General features: G+C 41.9%; 1 protein-coding gene across 7 annotated transcripts in view; it reads left to right on the forward strand.

Annotated features, from left to right (window-relative positions):
* Positions 1-298: 298 nt before the first annotated feature.
* Positions 299-26,991, forward strand: part of PPP3CC (protein phosphatase 3 catalytic subunit gamma) — an 84,427-nt gene continuing 57,734 nt past the window's right edge. For 4 of the 7 annotated variants that reach the window (XM_058194758.1, XM_058194759.1, XM_058194764.1 and 1 more), the window contains exon 1: positions 300-610. In XM_058194758.1, coding sequence (XP_058050741.1) covers positions 556-610 — 55 coding nt within the window. In that variant the 5' untranslated portion in view covers positions 300-555. Of the gene's footprint in view, positions 611-26,991 lie in introns of all 7 variants that reach the window. The other 3 variants (XM_058194757.1, XM_058194762.1, XM_058194761.1) reach the window with 1 other exon arrangement.

Here is a 26,991-nt window from a genome sequence, read left to right on the forward strand (position 1 = left end):
CCGGGGGCAGGAGTGGGGGGGCCTCGTCTTTTCCACGAGCGCAGGCGTGACGAGGCGGCCAATCGGAAAAGCGCGAGCCGGCCTCGTCAGGCGGGCTTCAAAGCCTCCCCTCCCACCAAGCTCCGCTGGGCGCCTGCGCCAAGCCGAAGGCTGGGTGGGCGGAGACCGTGTCAGCCGTGTCAAAAAAAAAAAAAAAGGCAAGCCAATTGCGCCTGCGCCGTGGAAGCCCAGAGACGGCGGCCTTGACAGCTTGTGTGCCGTAGAAAGGGGGTGGAGGAAGAGAGAGAAGCGCGGAACGACGCCGGCGCAGGCGCGGTAGCGGCCAGGCGCGGGAGGAGGAGGAGTGGGGGGGCCCGCTCGGGTGGAGAGAGCCGTCGCCGCCGCCGCCGCCCGGGCTGCGTGAGAGGATTTCCCCGGTGGTTGCGCCTCCGTCGCGGCCGTCACCATCCCCGCCGCCCGGGTTTGCTCGGCTTGTGCCGCCGTTGGCGTCCCGGCTCCTCCCGCGGGGGGGGAGGCAGGAAAGTCCCCGGGAGCCTCCGCCGGGACAGCCGGATCATGTCCGGCCGCGGCCACAGCACCAAACTGCCCACGACGGAGCGCATCGTCAAAGGTGAGGAGGGAGAAAGCGGCCCGCGGGGTCCCCGTTCTGAGGCGGCGGGGCCTCCTCCTCCTCCTCCCCCGGCAGCGGTCGGGAACCGCCTGGCCCTCCCGGCCTCCCTCCTTCCCTCCCTCGGCGGCTGAGGCGTCTCCTTGGGCCCGGTGGAGGAGAGAAAGGTGGGAGGAAGAGGCGAACAGGCACGGCTTACCCTTTCCTCCTCATCTTCTCCTCCCCCCGCCGCAGCAGGGTTGGGGATGATGGGCTCTGGAACCCTCCAATCTCGCTTTTGAGGCAGGCAGGCAGGCGGGATCCTTTTCCCTGCGGAGCGAGGAGCGAGGAGGGGGGGGGAGAAATTTGCAGAAAGGCTGCAGCTGTGGGGGGTAGGGGAGAAAAGCCATTCCTGGCCTTTTTCTCCCCCTCTCTCTCCCTGTCTGCCCCCCCACTCACCCACAGACACACGCTCGTGGTAGGGAGGGAGGAAGGAAAGGATGCTTGCTGGGCCCCGGGGTGGGTGGGAAATCAGCCCCCTTCAACCAACCAACCACCCCCTCAAGAAGGAGAGGGGGAGGAAAGAAGGTGCAGGAGAGGAAGAAAGAAGGAGGAAAGAAGGTGGGGGGAGAAGGAAAGAAGGTGGGGAGAAAAAGGTAGGGGAGAAGGAAAGAAGGAGGAAAGAAGGTGGGGGGAGGAAAGAAGGAGGAAAGAAGGTGGGAGGAGGAAAGAAGGTGGGGGAAGAAAGAAGGAGGAAAGAAGGTGGGGGGAGAAGGAAAGAAGGAGGAAAGAAGGTGGGAGGAGGAAAGAAGGTGGGAGGAGGAAAGAAGGTGTGTGGGGGAGGAAAGTGGCAGGTGATTTTGGGTTGGGGTGGAAGATGCTTCTCCTGGAAGAAAGGAAGGAAGGAAGTTGCCTCTTCCTCCTCCTCCTCCTCCTCCTCCCCCTGCTCCTCCCCTCCCCAAGAAGGGAGGATGTGCAAGGATGAGACCAGGCCTTCGAAGTGTCCCTGGAGCGGATTAAAAGGGTTCTTATAGCCAGGCTGAGATTCTGATGCTTTGCTAAGGTGGGGTGGGGGTGGGGATTTCCGAGGCCTGCCCACTTGGTGGAAGCCCCTTTTTCCAGGGGCTTTAGGCGGTTGGCTGGTGGGGATGCGGAGGCTTCCTTGCAAAAGGGTCTGTAATTCAAGTGCAGGTAGTCCTCGGTTTATGACTGCAATTGAACATTTCTGTTGCTGTTGTGCACCAGAGACAAATTCCTTGTGTGTGTCTAATTATATTTGACCAATAAAGAATTTTCTCTTCTCTTCTATTCCTTATTCTCTTCTATTCCCTCCTCTCTTCTATTCCTTATTCTCTTCTACTCTTTCTTCTACTCCTTCTTCTCTTCCTTCTTCTGTTCCCTCTTCTCTTCCTTATTCTCTTCTATTGTATTTTATTCTACTCCTTCTATTCCTTCTTCTATTCTATTCTATTCTATTCTATTCTATTCTATTCTATTCTATTCTATTCTATTCTATTCCATCTATTGTCTTCTATTCCTTATTCTCTTCTATTTCTTCTATTCTTTCTTCTATTCCTTATTCTGTTCCCTCTTCTCTTCTAAAAAGTGGTTCAGTTAGGTGTGCCTCACTTAGGACTTTTCTTGCCGGGATGGTTGAGAGAATTGCTGCAGCTGTTATGAAGCCAGTGAATCTGGCTTCCCCATTGACTTGGCTTGTCAAGAGGTCTCCAAAGGGGATCACATGACCACTGGGACACAGCAGCTGTCATAAATATGAGTCAGTTGCAAAGCGGCTGAATTTTGATCACGTGAGCAGGGCTGTTGTAACTTTGAATGGTCACTAAAGGAACAGTTGTAAATCAAGGACCACCTGTAGAAATTCTTGGATGACAGAAGTAGCTTGGAATGGCAGGTCATTGACAGGTGATCTTGGTCCTTTCCTTCTCTTGTGGTTGGTCCCTTGGAGATGTTCAGAGATTGTATGCAAAGGTTACCTTTAAGAAGTCAGTTAATCATCTATTGATTCCTGGTGAATTTGACCAGTTTTTTTAAAAAAAGTGATATAGGAAAATAGGGCAGCCTAAGCCAAGCATGAATTTTGAAAGAGAGAAACATATAACTCACTGATGGGAAAATTAAGTGTGACTTATTGTGTTTGTAGGCTATCTGGCATCTTTCCTCCCTTCCTGAAGTTAAATTAACCAGGTGATTAATATTGGAGGATGGGGTCATCAGACCCTTCAATCCTAAAAGACTTTACTATGGCATAAAGTTATGCTGCAACTAAGTCTTGGCAGATTCTCTGATTCCTGATTTAGTTGTCTGGGTTTATGTATTTAATGGTTGAGGGGAAAACACCCCTCCCCAATCATATTATGGACCTGAAGGGACACATACCATTTTTTTTTTTAAAAACCTGGAGATAGTGGAAATAATAAGAATATGGAAAAGTTATTCGAGAAGAAACAATGATTGGAAACTAATCAAGGAGAGAAGCAACCTAGAACTAAGGAGAAATTTCCTGACAGTGAGAATAATAAGCCATTGAAATGGCTTGCTTTCAGAAGCTATGGGTGCTCCAGCATTGGAGGCTTTTAAAAAGAGACCAGACAGCCATTTGTCTGAAACGGTATATGGTCTCCTGCATGAGCAAGGGGTTGGACTAGAAGATCTCCAAGGTCCCTTCCAACTCTGTTATATGCTAAGAACATGTTAGCTTAAGGAGAGGCTTTTGCACTGAAGTTTTACCTTATTTGCTACAGTATATCATGATTTTTACTGGTGAATGAACTGTCTTATACATTTAATATTATTATTATTTACTTTATTCATTAAACATGAAACTCAGTCAACTGAACATTCCAAAATTCATCACAAATACAATTGATTGGTGCTAATGATTGATACGGGTTGCTGCCAGCATCCTAGGTAATCAACCTATTATTGTTGTTGTTGTTGTTGTTATTGGTTTATTCCATCAAATATCTTGAATGGCACTGCAGGAAATCTGCAGATTGACAAAATGTCCATCTGTCAATTGCAAAGGGCCACACTGCTTGGAGCTGCACATATACTATGTCAATACATTGCAACATCCTAGACTTGGGGGAAGAACTTTGTGTGTGAAGACCACACCAGTTAAAGAACGGAAGGCTGTGACTTCACAGAGTTGTCAATAGATAACAAAGACCTTATGAGACTTTAAGATCCAAACAGGGCAACTTGTTCATTACATGCCTGATATAAGAGTGAAAAGGAGAAAGTCTAGTTCATGGATGTTGCTGTTCCAGGTGATGATAGAATTCAGGCAAAACAATTGGGGGGGGGGAAATACAAAATATTGGGATTTACAGATTGATGTTGAACACTTATTAAAGACCAGTCAAGATTGGAGCCCTTGGAGCAATACCTAAAGCAGGGGTGTCAAAACTCAAGGCCTGGGTGGGCGGATGCAGCCTGCGGGGTGCTTAGATCTGGCCCGCAGGGCTGCCCTGGAAACAGCAAAGGACTGGCCTGCGATGCCTTTGCCAGCGAAAATGGAGCTCAGGAGAGCCACATGGGGCCCTCCCAGGCCCTGTTTTCGGCTGTGATGGCCTCCTGCAGCCCTCTGCCAGCGGAAAATGGAACTCAGGGTGGCCATGTGCAGCCCTACCCCACACCCCCGGGCTCTGTTTTCACTGGCAGAAGGCTAGCAAAACAAACTAAAAACAAAACAAAAAAGGAGAAATGTTTTCCCTTTTGCATTTTGAGTATCCAAGAAGGGACAGGAAAGAGAAAGAGGAAAGATAAAGAAGGGAAGATGGGAAGAGAGCAAGGAAGGAAAAAGAAGGAAAGAAGGGAAGGAAGAAAAAAGGAGAATGAAGAAAGAAGAGGGAAGGAAAAAGAAGAAAAGGGAAAAAGGAAGGAAGATTATAATGAGAGGCCTTAGCACTTGGCCACCACAGGTGCCCCTGACATGAGTGACGTTGAGCTGGCCATCCCCCCAACACCCCCCCCCCGTCAAGCGCAACCCTGATGGGGCACTCAGTGAAATTGAGTTTGACACCCCTGATCTAAAGGACTTCCTCAGTATCTGGAAATACTGAATTTATCAGACCTGGACACTGTAATTTTGCAAAAGAATCCCACAAAAGAATCCCAGTCTTCTTGAAATTGTCGTAGATGCTACCTGAAATAATTCTTAGATCCTTAATTGGGACTTGAATGATTGAGTTTCTTCCAATCTTGGACAGTGAATTAAATTGTAGATTACCTAAACATAACATTTTCTTTAAATAATCAGCACCTAGTTAAATTAGAGAAATTCAGCGCTTGGATGGACCCGTATATTGTGACCAAGCGGTTATTTTCTTTTATTCTGCTGCAGGGGTTACTAGAGATGTGCCAAATTATCTTGTAAGAGCTGTTCTCCATTTTTTCCCCTGTTATTCTGCAGTATTTCCATTCTGAACAGTTTCATTGTATCTTGTATTTTGCAGCTTTATGTGGATATGTCTTCAGAATGGCGCTGTTCTCATATTCTGATGCATTGTAGTTTGCTTTTACCATGCTTTGTTAAGTGGTCTCCACCGGCTGGATTTACATATTGTGCCAAATCAAATCATAATTTATAAATAATAATTGGATTGCAATATGTTCTGAGCCAATGGTAAACAAACAGTACGATTTAGTTTGTGTGAACCCATTACTGGTTCCATGGCCTTGAGATTTTCTGAAGTCACAGAAGACATCCAAAGCTATTTTTTAATTTTTTTTTTCATTCTCCCATTCCTCTAATTAAAACATTTCAATTAAAACATTTTGTTTCTCTTTTGGATTACAGTAGATGTGGGAGAAATGCCGGCTTTGAACTTGCTTCTTATTTGTTTTAATTGTGGAGCGAGAGAGATAAGCTAAAATTAAAAAGCTGACTAAATCATTTAGGAGGCCTCTTGGTATAGTTTATAAAGTATGTTTGGTTCAACTAAATGCATTTATGTACTCAGCTGGTTGTAGTTTATTCAGTTAACCATTGTTAAACAAGTTATAGCTTAGTAATATATGAAGTTTTGGAGACCCCTTATGTGTGTATAATATTACAATGGTTAATACTGTGCTGGAGTGTTTACTGTTTTTTGGAAGAGTTTACATGCAAAGATTTGAGCTTTAGTATATCCACTATAGTGGAGTGATACATTCACCAGGAAGCACTAACCCCCAAAAAGCAGTCATTGGGTGATTTTGGAGAGTCCCCAACTTGCCACAAAATCAGCTTTTGAAAATTCACAAGGTGGATGTGGGAAAGATACTTTATTCATTGCTCCAGATTCTTCAAAAGAAAAATGAAGAAAACACAGTTCCTAAATTATTAAATATATTATTTTCAGTGCATATAGGTAATTCATAGACTGTTTATCCATGTCATTAATCTAAGCTATTAAATATTTTAAAATGTATTTGTTCAATATGTTTGTTACACTGATGTGTCTGCAAACATTACAACTTTTAATTGTGTTATTCATAATCTTTATTGAAGCTGCTCCTTCACATCCATCCAGTATTCCTAGAATCCCTCATTCATGCCAACCATTGCATTTACTTACTGAGAAGAAGCAGTAATTTGTTTTGTTGGCATCATTTTTAAAGCAATGAATTACCTTAAAGAGCATCTTTAAGGGGATTCTTGGCAAGTAACTCTTAAACAGTATTGCTTCCACATCGTTCATATAATTCTTATAAATTTGGCACTAAAATATCTGGCATTCCAAATATTAGATAGAAGGCAGTATTTTGATATTATCCATATGGGGCAGAAAAAATTCAGAAACGGATCAGACTTATTTGTAAAGTTGAATAAATTTTAACATGAATGCAGAAAGCACTAATCAGATAAATATACCGAGCTGCGATGGAACTGGACAAAGCTACTGTATTTCTTTTTCAACTGGGTGGTTTATTTTTTGTTTTATATACAAAGAGAAAAATAAAGGAAGGAATAAGCATTCATTAAAAACCAGTCTAAACTAATTTTATTGTGCATATGTGCAAATACACAAAAAAAATAATTAAATTATTTAAATCACCTTAAGAAACATGTTTCTATATAGCTCTTCAATGATATGTCTAATGATATAAAGTCCACCAAACTGTTCCATAATTGGCATTTAGCAATAGCACTTAGACTTATATACTGCTTCACAGTGCTTTACAGCCCTCTCTAAGCAGTTTACAGAGTCAGCCTCTTGCCCCCAACAATCTGGGTCCTCATTTTACCCACCTCAGAAGGATGGAAGGCTGAGTCAACCTTGAGCCTGGTGAGATTCGAACTGCCAAATTGCAGGCAGCCGGTGATTAGCAGAAGTAGCCTGCAGTACTGCACTCTAACCACTGCGCCACCGCGGCTCATTAATAGAGTGTGAGTGTCTTTCTAATCGTGTATCATTTTTAATAATTTTTGCTAATTATAAAATTGCCCTCCTTCATCTTTTTAATTTCCAAATTGTACAATATAATCCCAGAGTAACATGAGCATAGAACATAGAAACCGGGAAACCTTCCAGAAAAAAAAATCAATAACTAAAATAAAGTCTGGTCAAAAGAGAGTCCGAGCAGCACATCATGGGACCCAAACTGTAGACCTTAAGAATTGAATAACGAAGAATATAATTCTTTCCCCATTAACGCCTGCCTCGTTTAGATGATGAAGCAATTGGATCTCAGTTCATAAGCAATCATCATTTTTATTCTGAAATCTGCTACATTAGCCTAGGATGCTCACTCCTGTATACCCAGATTGAATTTAAATGTGCCTTTGCAGGCTTCCTAAAACTTAGATGTCTGAAAATCTGGGACAACTGTAGGAGGAAAACTTTAACTGATGAGATAGGGAATGATGCCGATCAATAAGTCTAAGCCTTAACCTACTTCAGAGGATTAAATAAAGTCAGTCCTATGTGTGCCTCCTTGTTATAAAAGAGTGGGATTCAAGCGTGATAATGAATTAGTTAATAGGTTTTGGAATGTTTGTTGATTGTATAAAAGACATTAGAGCTTCAAGCTCTAATGTGCCTTCAAGCTATTGTCGCATATATGAAGTCATAGTCCTCATAGCTGGTATCCACCAAAGGAGTTGTATCAGCAGTTCCCAGATTCTCAATGATGGTGTTTATTGAGAATTCTGGGAATTTTCATCTGAATCTCTACTCATCAGCTTTAGAAAGGCTTAGTGTTAAAAAAAAAATGAATTGCAACAGTGGGCAGATTGCTAAAAGCTCTAATTTAGCACTGTCCGTATTTATTAGAGCATAGAGCAAATTTGTGGGATGCTTTGTTTTATTTTGAATATAATTCTGATATGAATGTTTTTGAATGTATTTGTTTAGCTTTTTTCAGTGATGGGGAGGAATTGCAAAAGGAAAGTTAAGCATAAATGCAAATTCTCAATTTGGAAAATTATAGTTGGTTAGATGATCTGCAGATGCATTGGAAGTATTCTTTAATTTTTTTTTTCATTCAACAAATGGCTTGCTACATAGACATTTTAATAGTTTGTCCTAACACATTTGTAGGGCATCAGTTGTGAAATAATGTATGCACAGGATGTAGAACACTGGAAATTTAAAACTGTCTTTTGTCTGGTTTATGGCAAGGAAATTGTTAGTCTTTTATTTATGCTCTGTTCCACTGCAGGTGGTGTAAAGTGGTCTCATTTTAAAATGACTTTTTTTATATGACCAATTATGTTTATAAGACATGGAATACCATATTATGGTTTATTAGTTGACTCACGGTTCAGTTTTCACACACATCTACAGTATATAAAGGAGATAAAATTTCACAAATGATTTCAATTACCTGTAAAAACTAGTCTAGATAGGGAGCTATGTATTTTTTTTAAAAAACAAAAACAAAAGATTCTTTGTCATTAGAATGTTTTCTCTTTAACCACTCACTTCCTGTGTAATTTGGTTTTAGCAATCTGGCTGTTGTACATTAGTGCAATGTCATAAATTAGTATTTGTAGGCGCTTCCTTTTTTTAGGTGACACATGTCAGGTGCTGCTGATTATTAGAGAAGAAACTAATTACTAATTTGAAGGACTTTCAGGGAGCCTTCATTGTGCTGGATATAATGCAAGTAGTTTATAGATACGGTTATCTGGAATGCTGCATAAATACAGTGTGACTTATAAATTGCTGATATACTGTAGGTTCTATCAATCAGCTGCTTCAAGCTTCCCTATATTATTATTTCAAGTAACCAGCAAGGGGTTCTTTTTACCCATTGTTTATGACTAAGTCAGGAGGCTGGTGGTTGTGGTGATTGTGCTAGGCCCATGATGGCAAACCTATGGCATGTGTGACACAGGTGGCACGTGACACAGGTGGCACACGAGCTCAGCTCCACAGGCCGCCTGGGCCCACCAGAAGTAGGGAAACAGGCTGTATCCTGCTTCTGGAGAGCCTCAGGGGTGGGTGGGGAAGGCCCGTTTTTCTCTCTCACCTGGCTCCAGAGCCTTTCTAGGAGTGCCCCCCCCAAATGGCCTTCGTTTGCCAACTTCCGGTGGGACCGGAAGGCCCATTTTTTGTTGTCCCCATCCTCCAGGGCTTCTCTAGGAGTCTGGGGAGGGCGAAAATGGCTTTCCCCACCCCTCCGGAGGTCCTCCGGATGCCAGAAATGGCCCATTTGCCAACTTCCAGTGGCAAACGGGCTGTTTTCCGCCTCCAGAGGACCTCCGGGGGGTGGGAAGGCATTTTCACCCCACCCCCTGACTCCTAGAAAGGCTCTGGAGCCAGGTGAGAGAGAAAAACAGGCGTATTGGGCCATTGCATGCCAGGAGGGAGGGGGGTTGCGCGCACATGTGCAGGGCACATAGAATTATGGGTGTGGGCACGCATGCACGGCCCCCCCGCCCTCCCCCCCCGCCGGCACACGATGGCAAAAAGGTTAGCCATTACTGTGCTAGGCATATCCAAGATGCTAGAAAACGTTCGTTCTTCATCATTTAGAAAGTTTGTGGCATTGGAAAGTCCTGCAAACTCCCTACATGAGTATTTTATTTATTTATTTGTTTGTTTGTTTGTCAAAAACAACAGTATATATAAGTATAAGCATGAAATAACCATATGAATTGGATACAATCAAAGGGAACATTAGGACAGGAATGATAGTATGTAAAGAAAGTGATCAAGACGTTCAGTCATGAGACTTTTTCAAACATAGAGCAGCAGATCCCAAGTGCTACATCGCAGGATAACTTTAGTGCAGTTTCTAGGTTTTTTGGAGAATGATTTGAATTGATGGATTATCTGCCTTCAAGTTGTTGTTCGACTCTTAGCGACCACATAGATAGATTTTCCCCCGTGAATGATTTGGTTTAGAGAATGGTAAATCAGGAAGGTTTGAGTTCAAATCTCTGCCGTGGTGTAAAAGCCACATGTCCTTGGGCTACTCACTGGCTTATTAATTCCATCACAGTGGAAGTAATGTGGCAAGAGGGAAAAGTCTCATCAGAGAAACTCGGCGTGTGAGAGGAGATATTTTATGGTTCAGTGCTGTGACTTCTCCACTGCTAGGTTTTCTGTCTTATGCCACTGGCTAAAACTAAGTATTTGTTTTTGCTAAAAGAGAAATAGTGGAATGACCAGGAATCTGCAAGCCTTTTTGCCTGTCGATTTTCTCTTTCAATTTCTTGCTCTGCTCCTGGCATACGTTAGCCTGGCAAACGCTGATTTAGGAATATACAGTTGCCAAGATAATATCTAGCTCAATTACAATCCTAATGTCCTCAACAAGAAGTCCTTGGAAGAAGCCTATAATAAATTAATATACAGAGCCTGGAATACAGATTTTTGGAATTTGTCCATAGTATCTTAGAAGGAATCCCAGTGAGTCATGCCCACTGCGGTTCTTCAAAGTAAGGTACCTGTTTTCTGTATATCTTGTGGCAGTAAATTCAAATAGATTAGTCGGAGCCAGTAAATGAAGAATTGTGAAGTTGGGCCACGGAAAGAGTTTCAAGGGGACAGAAATATTTTCAGAATGAGGACAAAATGTTTCAGAGATTTCAAAGGAAATGTGAGGCTTGTTGATCCTGCATGTATGCTGACATATATGGTTTACGTTTTCTAAAAGTGCTTCTTTTGATACGAAAACGTTGAATCTTAATGGCCAAAATTCAACAAGACATTCTAATTCAAACTACCAGGAATTAGAAAAGTAACAGCAAACTTTTCTCGGTTGCAAAGTCTGACGGCATATAAGAAACTGCTTTTAAAAATCATCTCTTTAAAAGATGCTTGTCATGGGGAAGGCTTACTTGATTATATATAATTCCATAAATTTGGGGGATTTAGCATGTTTTCTCAGCCCATGTAATGGGGAACATGCTATGTGTTTATATGCAAACGTAAACTCAGTTGGCTTGTTTTCCAGTTGATAAAAACATGTTACAGTTTACATCTATATTTCTGACACAGGGTGCAATAATAATTAACTAAACTTAAAAGTCATTTAGGTTTCATAAATAAAAATTTACTAATACAATATATACACAGAATCTTTGGTTAGATTTGTTAGGACTCTAGTATTCCTATATTGAAGGGGAGAAAGTTCTCCCGTCTTATTACAAAATACCTGCAGGGGATTATTTTTAAGTGCAGTACACAGAAGCTTCCCACATTTAGCGCAACTCACCTCTGATCTCAGGGAATCCCTTTCAGTGCATTTTAATTGCCATCTTGAGAGGTTTGGGCCTGAAACTCAGTTCTGTGCTTGTACTGGGAAATCATATAAGAAATATTGTCTGTGAAGATGGTTGTCCCAAAGATTCTTTTTCAAGAGGCAATTGGACTTTCTGGTTTTACTTTAAAGACATTTTGCTTCTCATCCAAGAAGCTTCTTCAGCTCTGGAATAGGAAATGCTCTTTCCAATTTAGCTTTTCCTAGAAAAAGGTATCCACAGAAGCTCCTACCTGTGTAGTAAAGTGTAGTGATGCAAGAAGAAAATGGCAAAAAGCAAAGAACTTTTTTTAAAAAAAAAGGGCCCAATAGTCTGTTTAACCCTAACCCTAATCTTTTAAGAATGGAAGAAAGTACAAGGATTAGAAATCCTCCATGAAGAAACCTAGACATAATCTTTTTTTTTTGTATTTTACAGATAAATTGGTTTTTGAGTCCATAAAACACTATTTACAAAACCTAAGAAATACTATCTAGTAGCCTTGATGTGAGTAATTACCCAATATCCTTACTCTATTTACTCTAGGGCATGTAGACTTTGTTCGTTTGTTTTGTTTTGTTTGTTTTGTTTACATTTATACCCCGCCCTTCTCCGAAGACTCAGGGCGGCTTACAGTGTATAAGGCAATAGTCTCATTCTATTTGTATATTTTTACAAAGTCAACTTATTGCCCCCCCAACAATCTGGGTCCTCATTTTACCTACCTTATAAAGGATGGAAGGCTGAGTCAACCTTGGGCCAAGCTTGAACCTGCAGTAATTGCAGGCTGCTGTGTTCTAATAACAGGCTTCTAACAGCCTGAGCTATCCCGGACTGACAATTATAATAGAATACTAAGACTCTGTCACTGTTGGAGCAAGGATGTTGCCTAAATATTTTATATAAAAATTATGGACAAGGGTAATCTTGAAGGAAAAGAACTTATGAGGAAAGGATAAAAACAGTTCCAGTACTACTGCAGGTAGTCCTTGACTTACAACAGTTCATTTAGTGATCGTTGAAAGTTGCAACCGCACTGAAAAATGTGATTTATGATCATTTTTCAGGCTTACAACCATTGCAGCATCCCCATGGTTAAGTAATCAGAATTTGGATGCTTGGCAACTGACTCACATTTATGGCAATTGCAGTGTCCCAGGGTCATGTGATCATCTTTTGCAAGCTTCTGACAGGGTTTCATTTAAGATTCACTTAAAGACCATGTACGGCAACTGACATAATTGCAGTTATTCACTTAAAAACTGTGGCAAGAAAAGTCATAAAACGGGGCAAAATTCACTTAGCAATTATCTCATGTAGCGCAAGAAATTTTGGGCTCAGTTGTGATTGTAAGTCAAGGACTACAGAGCAGGATTTAAAACAAAATTATTATGTGTTGATATTCAAAATAAATTAAATATGGAGATCGTTATTAAAGTAGTGAAAAAGATGGGAATATTTTTTTATATTGAGAGTTTAATTCCATCAAACTAATCTGTATGTATAACTTGTTAAAAAGAGAAAATAACCTGGAAAAAAAATCACATACTATATATGTGATGCTTTGTCAACATTTGTATTAGTCTTTTTTTTTTTTTTTACAGCAAAGAAAGGCACTCAGTCATTTTTTAAGTCATTTCATTTATGGTTTTCCTTTATGGGTTGGTTTTGTTCAATAATAAACACATTTCTAAAATTACTACAATATGACTGAATATATTTATGCAAACCTAAACTTATGAGAATAGGAAAAAAAAACACAAAAGAGAATGTTAATTAAGCTTTAGAGTTAATTCTTAAAAAATCTTAAAACAAGCTTAACTGATAAAGGCTAGTGGATTTAACTTAAAAATTGGAAACCATTGGCATAAGTAAGAAAATGGTTTAACTACTGTAGTGTAATTCAAAGACAAGTTGGGGGAAATGTGAATTTATATATTGCATGAAGCCATACTAATATACGTATCTATGAGGGTTTGGTTGGTATATGTTTATATGAATCTAACTGGTTTGGGGTTTTTTTCAATACCGTATTTTTCCGAGTATAAGACGCACCCTTTTCCCCTCCTAAAAGGGGGTGAAAATTTGGCTGTGTGTTATACACTGAATGTAGCCCCGCCCACCCACTCACCCCCACCCTTTGGCCTTTGCCTCCCAGCAGTTTACCTCCTTGCAGCAAGAAGAAACAGCCCATTTCAGCTTCAGCACAACCTGATTAGCACAAGTTGATTGTTCCTCCCGACTCTTAGCTGTTTCAGGTCGCAGGGATTGCCATGGCCTATTGCTGCGCTGGCCTCTGCTGCTTGCTGCCAGGAGGTAAATTGCTTGGAGCAGATTTTTTTTTCTTGTGCTAATCAAGCTATAATGAAAATGAAAGTAAAGCAGGCTGTTTGCTGCAAGAGGCAAAATTGCTGGGAGGCAGATTTTTTCCCCTTGTTTTCCTTATCAAAAAAGGCAGGTGCATTTTGTGGTCCGGAGTGTTTTATATTCTCAAAAAATATGGTAACTAGATTATGGCTTAGCATAAAACAAGTAAAGGCCTTCCCTGGACTTTTGTCCTCCTGACACGGAGTACGCTAATTGCAATATTGGAGTGCAAATTCTGTAAAACCCTAGTTTATGGAAAGGTAGAATTAGGTACATGGCTTTTTAATCTAGTGATCTCAGCTTGGCAAAACGTAGCTTCATTTATATTAATGCCTCTATGCATAATGAATTTTGCTTTTCAGTATCAAACACAAAGCGACTGGTAATAATGTTCATAAAGAAAATGACATACATGTTTGATTAGTACTGCTTGCACAACATATGTGGCTATGTGATTGCCCCGGTAATGAAAAGATTGTGTGAATTGGTGATGGAAGGTGAACTTACTTGACTTAAAAAGTTATCAGCATCACTCTGAAAACAATTTTTTGAAGTCTGCTTTCCTTAAAATTATTTGTTTGGTCCGTTGCCATGTGCATCATCATGTTCTCTAGTGTAAAGTATGTTTTTAGCATTGTGCAAGACAAAGTGCCATCATGAAAGCAGCCACATCTTCCACAAAGCCATCATCTTAGTACCGTTATTGGAAAAAGACCGAAGCATAGGAAGGCCTCATCCGTCATTGGTTGTTCAACCAGACTGGTGTTTCTCATTGATAAGACACAAAAGCATGGGTGAATTTCTGGAGAACAACCGGTAGCGGAAATTTTGAGCAATTTGGAGAACCGGTAGCGGAAATTTTGAGTAGTTTGGAGAACCGGCAAATGTCACCTCTGGACCTCCCCAGAGTGGGGTGGGAATGGAGATTTTGCAGTATGCTTCCCCTGCCATGCCCTACCCATCTCACAGGATTATTGTAGTGAGGAAAATAGGAGCAGGATATGTTGGATGTGTTGGATAGGATGCGTTGGATATGTTAGCAGCCTTAGCTTGTTTGTAAAAATAATAAAGGTGGAATACAAGTCAATCAATCAACCAACACTGTTACAGTCAACAACTGGAAGGCGGTGGGTTATTACAGAAGAGAAGGGAGGAAAGCTGAAAAAAGAGAACGGGAGCCTTAATGCAAGATATCAGTTGATCTGGGGAAGTAGTTCGAAAGGCTTTCAGGAGTCTGTTCCATTAGCTGACCAGCATTAAAGATCTTTCTAGAAAACTAAATAATTATTTCCTGAGTTTGTCAGCCTTGCTGGGCTTTAGAGGAGAAAACTGCTGTTTACAGTAGTAAATGCCTCTTCAATCCAATTAGTTCTCATTATTTAAAATGATGTCTCTACTTAGTTACTCGGGCTTACAGGCCACTTCAGTTGTGAACCAAGTCTAAGAGACCTAACATTGGCACTTAGGGTAAGCAATTAAAAACATTAAAACAAAGATGAAATATTCGTTACGTATTAGTAATATATTATACAGCCTTACAATTTATCACACTGACACACATGTGTGTTATTCAGATTATCAAATATTTATTCTTCTCTGAAAAAGGGTGCTGTTCTGTTTGTTTCTATCTTGACAGGATTTAAGATTCAAAATCTCAAATCCATTTAACTAGATAGCATGAGTATAAATTATCGATTGATAATTTCTTCCCTTGCCAGATCATTCAAAGAGCCTCTTAAGACCCCTAAATTGGGTTAGCATTTTATATGCCCTCACTCGACATTCCAAGTAAATAACTTCAGAAAAGCATAAGAGAGAAAAGCTGTTAACTTTTTCCTACTACTACAGCCCCCAGCAAAGTTTAGGTTTTTCCTGGGATTAAAAAAAACCCTGGAAATGCAATAATTTGAACGAGTAGTACTAAAGAAGAATGCAGACCAGTGTTTCTGTACTGTCAGTTAACTTGCTGGATAGTTTGTTTTGTTTTGTTTTGTTTTTGTTTTGTTTACATTTATATCCCGCCCTTCTCCGAAGACTCAGGGCGGCTTACAGTGTGTAAGGCAATAGTCTCATTCTATTTGTATATTTACAAAGTCAACTTATTGCCCCCCCAACAATCTGGGTCCTCATTTTACCTACCTTATAAAGGATGGAAGGCTGAGTCAACCTTGGACCTGGTGGGGCTTGAACCTGCAGTAATTGCAGGCAGCTGTGTTTAATAACAGGCTTCTTACAGCCTGAGCCACAAAGTAGTTACCCTACTTTCCTAAATGTAAGGTGAACCTCACTTTGGGGTCTAGGACAATGATGATGAATCTTTTCGGCACCAAGTGGCCAAACTGGAGTGTGCAAATGCGCACATGCCAGAGTCCTGGAAACGAAGACCAGCTGGCCGGTGCGCATGCACACACCAGCCACCCAGTCTGGTTTCTGGCACACATGCTGGTCTTCATCCTGGAGCCCTGGAAACCCAAAGACCAGCTGGCCAGTGTGCATACACGCGCCAGCCAACTAGTCTTCGGGTTTCTGGCACACACAAGGTCTTTGTGCATGCTGGAGCGCGGGAAACCCAAAGATCAGGTGGCCAGCGCATGCATGCTAGGGCTCTGACGCACGCAAAGATCAGTTGGCTGGCATGCATGTGCGTACATCAGCTGGTGATGGCGGGTGTGCCCACAGAGAGGGCTCTGTATGCCACCTCTGGCACGCATGCAGTAGGTTCGCCATCACAGGTCTAGGACAACTCACCACAGCCAACTCGCCGTGGGACACCGGGACAATTCAACACTGTATTAATCCTTTTGTTCAGTTACTTTTATTATTGACGATCACATTTTTGTTGACATTAGTGTAACTGTTGTATTTTTGGATTGACTTAATTTTATTATTATTATTGGCCACGGTTCCATAGAAATTAATTTAAGTTTTGTACTTGTTGAATTGTCCTGCAGCAAGTTTTCCCGAAGAAGGGATAGGGTGGCTCAGTGGCTAAGATGCTGAGCTTGTCGATCGGAAATTCGGCAGTTCAGCGGTTCGAATCCCTAGTGCTGCATAACAGGGTGAGCTCCTGTTCCTTGTCCCAGCTTCTGCCAACCTAGCAGTTTGAAAGCATGTAAAAAATGCAAGGAGAAAAATAAGGACCACCTTTGGTGGAAGGTAGCAGTGTTCCATGCACCTTTGGCATTGAGTCATGCCAGCCACATGACCACGGAGACGTCTTCGGACAGCGCTGGCTCTTCGGCTTTGAAATGGAGATGAGCACCATCCCATAGAGTCGGGAATGACTAGCACATATGTGGGAGAGGAACCTTTACCTTTACCTAAGTTTTCCCGTGGTAAGTTGGCCATGGTGAATTGGCTTGGCAACTTGTCCTATTCCACTCACTCTGAGAAGTGCAGACAGAGGCCAAGGCAGATGTGAAAAGCTTTTCATTGTACGTTGTTGCAGTCCACCTTTTCCATTTTTTCATTGTATTGTTTTTATTGCTCGTTTGTGTTCATTTCGATGTTTGCATTTTAAAGGGGAGGTGTGTAAATTAAGATTACACAAAAGGGTGTGATGGCAAAAAGTTTAGAAACCCCTGTTATTAACTCTAATTTTAAAAAAAATCACAGGGCAGGAAATGATGTTTATGTGAAGAGCTGCATTCCTATCTGTTGGTGAATGAGAGGTTACGTGATGGATAGGATTAAAATGAGCTGTAGAATGGAACAGAATTCTATATTGGCCAAGTGTGATTGGGCACACAAGGAATTGTCTCCAGTGCATAAGCTCTCAGTGTACATACAAGCAACAAGTGATAAATAGGGATTGTAATTTTAGATGATCATAATCGTCATAAATCATAAGATACACACTCAGTGATGGTCATAGGATACTAAATAAGCAAACAACATAAATCATGAGATACATGTTATAGTCATGAGAAGCTAAGGAAATAGCTAACGGGAAAGATGACCGGGAATACAGCCGTACTTGGTGGTTTGACATCCTATGGCAGGGGCAGTGTTGTGGGAATTAGTTGTTTAGCAGAGTGATGGCATGGAAGGAAAAACTCTTCGTGTCTGGTTGTTTTTTTAGAATAGAATAGCATAGAATTTTATTGGCCAAGTGTGATTGGACACACAAGGAATTTGTCTTGGTGCATATGCTCTCAGTGTACGTTTTTTGCCATGCAATGTTTTGCCATGCAATGCCCTGTAGTGTTGTCACGAGGGAAGAAAGTTCATGTCTCAAGGTGCGAGGGGTCTGTGGATATATTCACAGTTCTCTTTCTGGCTTGTGCAGTATACAGGTCCTCAGTGGAAGGCAGGCTGGTTGGTTGCAGTTATTTCTTCTGCAGTCCTAACTATCCATTGAAGTCTGTGTCTGTCTTGTTTGGTTGCGGTGGCAAACCAAATGGTTAATAGAGGTACAAATTATAGACTCGGTAATTTCTTTGCAGAACTGTGTCAGCAGCTCCTTGGGCAGTCTAAGCTTTCTGAGTTGGCTTATAGTTTTTCTGTAGACCAGGGGTATCCAAACTTGGCAACTTTAAGACTTGTGGATTTCAACTCCCAGAATTCCCGGAAGGCATCTGCAGCGATTATTATCAATTGCAGAGGGCTTTCCGGAAGGCATCTGAAGGCGAAATGGAGGCCAGGGCAATGCATATGAATGGTGGCAAGCAGCCGCAGAAGAAGTGGGTCAGCAGCGGGCTCCTGCTGTGCGGGGCTGTCGGTGCCACCACCGCAAGGTCGGTCAATAATTCGAACCTTCCAAAAAGAAGGCCTAGCCCCTTTTTTTTGGGGGGGGGGAGTCAAAAGAAATAAGCTAATAAGCCTTCTTTTTGGAGAAACACGGTAGCGAGTGTGGGTGTTGTGTCTGCGCCTACCGAGCCGGGCCTCCTGCCAGAAAGTGACTTGGAAAGTGAGGGGGAAGGGCCGTCAGGACTTACCTCAGGAGCACCAGCTTCCCTGGCTCAGCTCCAGGAGCCAGAGGCAGGCCAGGTGGAAGAGATAACGAGGCCTCCGTCCCCTGACTCTTTCCCCTCCCAGGCCACGCCTCCAGACCCGGCTGATGGCAATCAGGCCTGGCTGGACCCTAAGTTTCGTAGGCAGGAGAGGCGGGAACAACAGAAGCAGGGCTGGGGCAGGCCTAGGAAGTGCTGAGTCATCGAGCCACACCCCACAGGATATAAAGGCAGCAAGAACTGCTATGCCTCTTCGTAGCAGGCAAATCAACTGCTTAACTAAGAGCTGAAGTTCTGTTTGTTCCTGGGTGACTCATTGGTGTCAAGGGAGATAACACAGACACTTGGCATACGCTCGCTATTTTGCTGCCAGAGCTGATAGTGCCGGCTAATTAAGCCATCGCTCGGACGGAGGCGAGGGGGGACAGAACAGTGGGTTTGCTCCCTGTTTATATGCAGCAACTAGGTTTATCCCCGTTTTCTGTCTTGTTAAGAGCATGATTTACATGGTGTGCGTTGTTGTGCATAAAGGCATGGGAAAGAAACATTGCTAGGAATCTGAAGCGATGGGGTGAGCTTTTGTCTTCCTTAGCAGCAGTGGGAGACTTTGAAGCTTTAAGGTAAAGGTAAAGGTTCCCCTCGCACATATGTGCTAATCGTTGCCGACTCTAGGGGGTGGTGCTCATCTCCGTTTCAAAGCCGAAGAGCCAGTGCTGTCCGAAGACGTCTCCGTGGTCATGTGGCCGGCATGAATCAACGCCAAAGGCACACGGAACGCTGTTACCTTCCCGCCAAAGGTGGTCCCTATTTTTTCTACTTGCATTTTTACGTGCTTTCGAAACTGCTAGGTTGGCAGAAGCTGGGACAAGTAACAGGAGCTCACCCCATTACACGGCAGCTCTAGGGATTCGAACCGCTGAACTGCCGACCTTTTGATGGACAAGCTCAACGTCCTAGCCCCTGAGCCACCGTGTCCCTATTTTGAAGCTTTACAGTAGGATAATTTGATGAACAGCAGGGATGGGAGGGAATTTAATGTAGGCAGAGATGCTGAAGGATGTGGCAGAAGTTGGAGCAGGGAGGAAAAATGCTTCCTTGCTGTTCTTAAATTCTGTAACCACCAAGGGTGGGAGTGTCTCTTGTACTATCTAGATTAGGGGTCTCCAACCTTGGTCCCTTTAAGACTTGTGGACTTCAACTCCCAGAGTTCCTCAGCCAGCTTTGCTGGCTGAGGGACTCTGGGAGTTGAAGTCCATAAGTCTTAAAGGGACCAAGGTTGCAGACCCGTGATCTAGATGAGTTTTCTGTTTGTCAGTCACTGAAGGGTAATAATTCCCCTGACGTGATCTAATAACTTTTTTAGCTTTCTGCTGGGAGGCTAAACTGAATCTCGGTCTATCCCTCCCAGTTCCAGCAATGAAGGCTAGTCATCTTAAATGTTGGTTTAATTTCTCAATTGCTTTGAGAGAAGCCTCTTAACTCGGTCCCTACCTTTCTATTCTTGTGTGCCTGAGTGAAGAATCCTCCTATAATCCAAAGCTTGTTCTCCTCGTCACGTTTATTTGCATATCTTTCAAATAACCATAATCGTTTTTGCCGTGTGGTGTGCCATTGTGCATTCCTGTGGAAATAAGTTATGTACTGTAAAAGGACTGAGGAAAGTTCAAAGTCCAACCTCGGAGTAGGCAGAGTAATCAGACTATTTTAAAATATCTAAACATGTGTAAGAATATCAGAGGAGGCCTTCAACGAGGATCACCCAGAACAGGGGTCTCCAACCTTGGTCCCTTTAAGACTTGTGGACTTCAACTCCCAGAGTCCCTCAGCCAGCAAGCTGGCTGAGGGACTCTGGGAGTTGAAGTCCACAAGTCTTAAAGGGACCAAGGTTGGAGACCCCTGACCCAGAAGACCACAAACAGAGGTTCAACCTCTGACAGTTACGATGAATGACAACTGCCATTGAACCTGGAATGCAGTCTTTGCAGGCTTCTTCCCCATGAATTTATTAAGATCCCTCTTGGCCATTCCTTACTGGCTATCATTGCATCTTGTGATGCAGCAAGTATAGTAAGACATTGATTAGTAACAGATTGAAGCCAGACAGAAAACACAGGGGGAAAGAAGCAGAATAAAAAATATTTCTTCCTAATGTCTGGGTGAAAACACCTAGTGCAGGGGCATCAAACTCAAGCCCCGGGGGCCGGATGCGGCCCGCAGGGTGCTTAGATCTGGCCTGGGGCGGGGGGGCCGCCCTGGAAACAGCGAAGGACTGGCCTATGGTGCCTGCGCCAGTGAGCCTCCCGAGCTCCATTTTCATTGGCAGAGGATTGCAGGAGGCCGTCACAGCCGAAAACGGACCTCAGGAACCCGTTTTCTCTGGGAGAGCTCTCGGGCCACCACAGGTGCCCCCCCCCCCGACATGAATGACATCAAGCTGGCCACGCCCACCTGGCCTCCAAGGTTAAACACAACCCTGATGCACCCCTCAATGAAATCGAATTTGACACCCCGACCTAGTGTGTTCTTCTTCCGCGCCCCCCGCCCCCCTGGTACATTTTTCTGTAGAAGAAATGTTTTCTATCAATTTTTTTTCAGTTTACTGCTAATCAATCTCGTTGGAGTTCTAATCTTTTGCATGTGAGATTCCTATAAGCAAGTGTTGTTTAGTCAGAATTTCAATGCAAAATAAGCATTGGCTGTGCTGATTCTTATAATCAGCTCATTACATTGGCCATTTCTCTTGTGAACTCCCGGAACTACATTTTGGTTAGGTTTGAAGTATCAAATCAGATCTGAATTACCTCATTTATTTTGATGTTTTGACTCAAACACTGCTTTATTTGAAGTTGCGCGTTCTATTAAGGATTGTGGTTTTTAAAAAGTTGAATTAGCTTTTGGAATCAAAACATAATAAATCAGATAATTCAGATCTGATTTGATGTTTCAAATCAATCCAGTATTTAAAAGCAATAGTGACTGAATTTCAGTCAAAGCACCTTACTAATGCCAGCACAATCCAAGCGAGTATACCTTCTAAATTCAGTTCTGATTTTTATACTTTGGCTATGCAATTAATCCATGAAATCGGTTGTTGAGTAAATGGCTAAAATATATCCGATTAGAAAAAATACTTATATTTTGATTTTCAATAATGAACCAACCTATTGTAATGTACTGATTAAATGGAATGTTTCAAAAAATAACTGATCTCTTGAATTTTTCCATTCTGATAGACTGTTGGAAAGACATGAACAAAATAAACAAAATATAACTTAGTTTTACCAAAGCATTTAATATGATATCCTTGTTATGAAGAAAGTAAAAATAGGTTGGATATTGTGGGAGTTTAGCAGTTGGTTAAATAACTGTAAGCAGCATGTATTCATTAATGATTTGCATCAATCTAGAAGCAAGAACTCAAGTGGGATGCTATGTGACTGTATGACTGTTACTTTGTTGCCTGTATCCTTACAATTTATATTGATATTGTTTCCTGGTTGCTTATTTGTATCCTTTGACTATCATTAAGTGTTGTACCTTGATGAAGATATCTTTTCTTTTATGTACACTGAGAGCCTATGCACCAAGACAAATTCCTTGTGTGTCCAATCACACTTGGCCAATAAAGAATTCTATTCTATTCTATTCTATTCTATTCTATTCTATTCTATTCTATTCTATTCTATTCTATTCTATTCTATTCTATCATTTCCTGGAGTCTTGTGCTATTCACCTTTCTTGTAAAAATAAGTTGCATTGAATGTTGCCTAAAAGAACAAGGAGGATATAAATATGGTAAATAAATAAAGGCTGTAGGCAGATTGCTTGTTACACTTGCAGCCATCCTCATAGGAGATAGCCCTTCAGAATTCTGATTCTGCAAGAGGTTTGAATGTTGATACAATAAACCAGGGGTTTGCAAACTTGGCTCGTTTAAGACTTGTGGACTTCAACTCCCAGAGTTCCTCAGCCAGCTTTGCTGGCTGAGGAACTGGGAGTTGAAGTCCACAAATCTTAAAAGAGCCAAGTTTGCAGACCCCTGCAATAGGCTACTTAAGATTGAAACTTCTGCCTGGATTTACATCTTCTCCTACTGGCTTAAGTGCGTGTCCTTTTCAATAGGCTTGGCCCCTTGAATTGTAATTGATAACTTCCAGGGTTCTTGGAGCCAGGCAATTCATGCCAAATTTATGGCTTACTCATGGCCAGCCATCACCTTGATGGGCTATGAACGTGCATTTAGCTGATCTCAACAGCGGCCATCGTTCGAGAGCTGCAAGCAGACTTTCCAGTTCCAACCAGAAACACCTCCTTTAGCCATTCTGCACATCTTCTGCAACCAGCTGGATATTTCAGTCTCCTAACAATCTCCAAATTCAGAAGGGCTTTATCCTGAGAGACGTCTCAGGAAACAACTGAATGAAAAACTGCTAGTGACCTTCTACCGCTGCACCATAGAGAGTATTTTAACTTACTGCACCTGAGAGCGTATGCACCAAAGACAAATTCCTTGTGTGTCCAATCACACTTGGCCAATAAAGAATTCTATTCTATGCTGTGTATGGTTTGCCCATTGCACAGTGGCAGGTAGAACAGCGCTCCAGAGGGTTAACATCATTGCCCAGAGGATCATTGGAAGAGCTTTTTAGCTCCCGCTGCCTTAAGACAGTTTAAAACATTCTTAAAGATTCATCTCCCTCCTGGGCACCTTTTTTTTTGAACTATTACCATCTGGCAGACGGTACAGGACAAATAGGCTGAAAAACATCTCTGCTATCCCAGAGCAGTAACTACTGCATTTTTCGGAGTATAAGATGCACCTTTCCCCCCCAAAAAAGAGAGTAAAAATCTGGGTGCGTCTTATACTCCAACTGTAGCCCAGTCCAGCTTCTCAAATGGAGGTTTCAGAGGCTGAAAAAAGCATCAGAAACGGAGCTTCAGAAAAGAAGATCCCAAACAGAGCTTCAGAAAAAAAAGCCCCAAACAGAGCTTTAGAAAAAAAGCCCTCAAACAGAGCTTCAGAGGCTTTTTTTCTGAAGCTGTTTCAGAGGCTTTCAAAGGCAGAAAAAAAAAAGCAAAAAAAGCAAAAAAAAAAAAAAAAAGCAAGGCACAGAGCTCAGAACCAAGGAACCTGTTGCTAAAATTCACCTCTGGGAACAGCTGATTGCGGGTATTCCGGGAGGCCAATCCACCCGCCAATCAGCTTTTTTCTTATTTTCCTCCCCAAAAACTAAGGCGCGTCTTATACTCTGATGCGTCTTATACTCCGAAAAATACGGTATATTGAATTCTACTGTATAGTGCAATATTAATGCAATATCAGAGGTTTTCAATTCAGTTGTGTAAATTGCAAAGGATGTGTGCCTGTGTTTTATTTTTGTGGTTATAATGTACACTGAAGGTGGCACTTAATTTCGTTGTACCAGGTGCAATAACAGTAAAATAAAGTAAAGTAAACTTAGTCCGATTCGGCACCCTCCCAATGGCTGTTACCAAAGGAAGACACCCAAAAATCCCTTTCAAACAGAGACCGTGCGGTGGCAGGTTAATGGAATTGATGGAACATGTTGTTCTCCATTACCCTGTCTAGGCAAGTGTTTGCCAACAGTTTCCATTGTTTACTAAATATCCCGGTCGTTCTGATTTGTTTTATCTCAAAATATTATCATCAGATCAATCTTGATTTTATTTCCTTGACCCCGGCCAAGTACTGTTTTATAGTCTGCACAGTATGCCATAGTATTCCTTCTGCAGTGTAGGCCAAGAGTTTAGCAGGAATGAACTAAAATAGACCTGCAAAGTCCCTTATCCCTGCAGTTAAATGGTGAAATCTCATTTTCTATGCGATTGCAAACTTTTAATTATAATTACAACGGCATATTATTTTGTTGCGACTATGTTTCTTCTTGAGATGGTTTTTTTGTTTGTTTGTTTAGTAATCCTGTGCGAAAAAGAAAGGTTATAGTGGTTAAATCCAAGGGGGGTGAATTTGGAAGCCACTAATCCTGATCTTACTGGGCTGTGAAGTGATTAGTTTGCCACAGGCAAGTCATAGTCTCTCAGCGTCAGCTCTTTATCTGATTTGCCTTAAGGACTGTGACAAGAAAATATATAGGAAGCGTTCTGTTAATGCACTGTTAATGATCAAATAATATCTCTCTCTGTCATCGAGATGCCTTTAATATCAATGGATGTTTGCACTAGCATTATCAAAAGGACATAACTATTTGGATTCCATACGTTTGTTGTAGTAACACCCTAGACACATACTATATTTTGATCTGATAACCAGGGCATGAGTAAGGTAAATACTTCACTCTCTAGTTGTGCAGAACAGTGGAAATTCTGAAGCTGCCTTGGATTGCATAAGGATAACACAATTTTTTCATCCATCAGTGGATGAAGGCCCACTGGAAAATTTGTCTTTCTTCCCAGAAGAAAATCAGGAAAATCTGGCCCTACTTATCAGCCAAATAAGAAGCAGCTGTAAAAAGGAACACGGTTTCTTTCATATTTGCCTCTGGTGAACAATTGCCCTGGGACCATAAAGCTGAAGATTAATATTTTTCCAACCTTATCCATCAAGCCAGTAGGCAAAGAATTTACTGCCTGTATAAGAACTTCAGAAAGGGAAAAAAATCACCCTATCCTTCATTAGATTAAAAAGTGTTCATTTTTTAGTTCACAACTTTGTTCCTGGCCTTGAACTAAGTTGTATACCTTGGTTTTCTCGGTTTGAAAAAAATCTAAGCCAGGATTTATTTTATTTAATCTGATGTAAACTTTTTTGAGAAATAGCAGTTTAAAAAAAAAAGGTAAATATTATGAAAATACAATAGCATTTAGACTTATATACCGCTTCACAGTGCTTTACAGCCCTCTCTAAGCGGTTTAGAGTCAGCATCTTGTCCCAGCGGTGAAATGCTCCCGGTTTGGACTGGATCGGCCGATCCGGTAGCGATGGCGGCAGGTGGTTCGGAGAACCAGTAGCAAAAATCCTGCCTCCACCCCCCATGCCCAGCTGAGCCACGCGATCATCAGAGGCTTTTTTTTTACTTTTAAAAGCATTTTTTCTTCAGCCGAAAAAATGCTTTTAAAAGTTAAAAAAAAGGCCTCTGATGATCGTGCTGCTCAGCTGGGATCATCAGAACCTTTTAAAAGCATTTTTTCTACAACGTCTTGGGCTGAAGAGGTTGTAAAAAAATGGTTTTAAAAGTTTTTTTAAAAAGTTGGCCACGCCCACCCAGTCACATTACCCCCACCCCACCCCACCAAGCCACACCCACAGAATCGGTAGTAACAAATTTTACGTTTCACCCGCCTTGCCCCCAACAATCTGGGTCCTCATTTTACCCACCTTGGAAGGATGGAAAGCTGAGTCAACCTTGAGCCTGGTGAGATTCGATCTGCCAAAACTGCTGGCAGCCGTGATCAGCAGAAGTAGCGTGCAGTACTGCACTCTAACCACTATGCCACCATGGCGCTGTATAAATAAATAAACAAATAAGCAAGCAAACAAACAAACAAAGTATTTCTCTAGCTCAGGGTGATACTTTGGGAGAATTGATTTGATGAACATAAATTTGAAGTGGCCACTAGTTGAAACCAAAATGTGATGTCATACAATAGTGGCCTAATTTTCTATTTGGTTTGAAACCATCTAAAAATAAGGCTAATGAAAACTATCCCATCATAAACTATGACTACACCGTAGAAATGCAGATTTATCAGGAATCTGGTAGTAGCTTTTCTGACTAATTAAAAGGCATAAACTTTTAGAGGCTGCAACTTTCTACCCCTTCTTTTCCTCTCCATCCATGTCAATTTAAATTCTATGACAGTCTAGCAACCTGCATTTGATGAAATGATTTGTAACTCACAAAACTCCGGCTTCTGAATAAAAAAAATTGTTAATCAGAAAAAAACCTAAAGCTGCCAGACTCCTGATTCTCCCCACACAAGGATGAATATACGGATGTCCTCTTTCAGTGGTTAATTTATAAAACCGCTTGTCACTAAACATTAATTTAACAACAAACTGCCCTGATTGTTCACTGCTTTATACTCATTTCGTAGAAGACAAGTCAGTGGCATGAATAATATAACCCTTGAACCTAAGACGGCTTTTGGTCTAATGTGATTGGTGTTCTTGTGATCTTCTTTTGCTAAAAGATGTAAATGTTGCTTTAAAATGCCCCCCCCCCAACATGGTGCAGGAGGCTGAGTAGGCCACGCCCACTATGGCCACGCCCACCCAGCAGGCTGACTAGGCCACGCCCACCATGGCCATGCCCATCCAGCAACCAGGCAGAGAAGCATTTCGTGAGTTCAGTCTCCAAGAGCTTTTGCATTATGGCAAGGAAAAGAATCCTTTAGCTCAGGGGTCC

The sequence above is a fragment of the Ahaetulla prasina genome, chromosome 9, assembly GCF_028640845.1.
Source record: "Ahaetulla prasina isolate Xishuangbanna chromosome 9, ASM2864084v1, whole genome shotgun sequence".
Classification (NCBI taxonomy): Eukaryota; Metazoa; Chordata; class Lepidosauria; order Squamata; family Colubridae; genus Ahaetulla; species Ahaetulla prasina.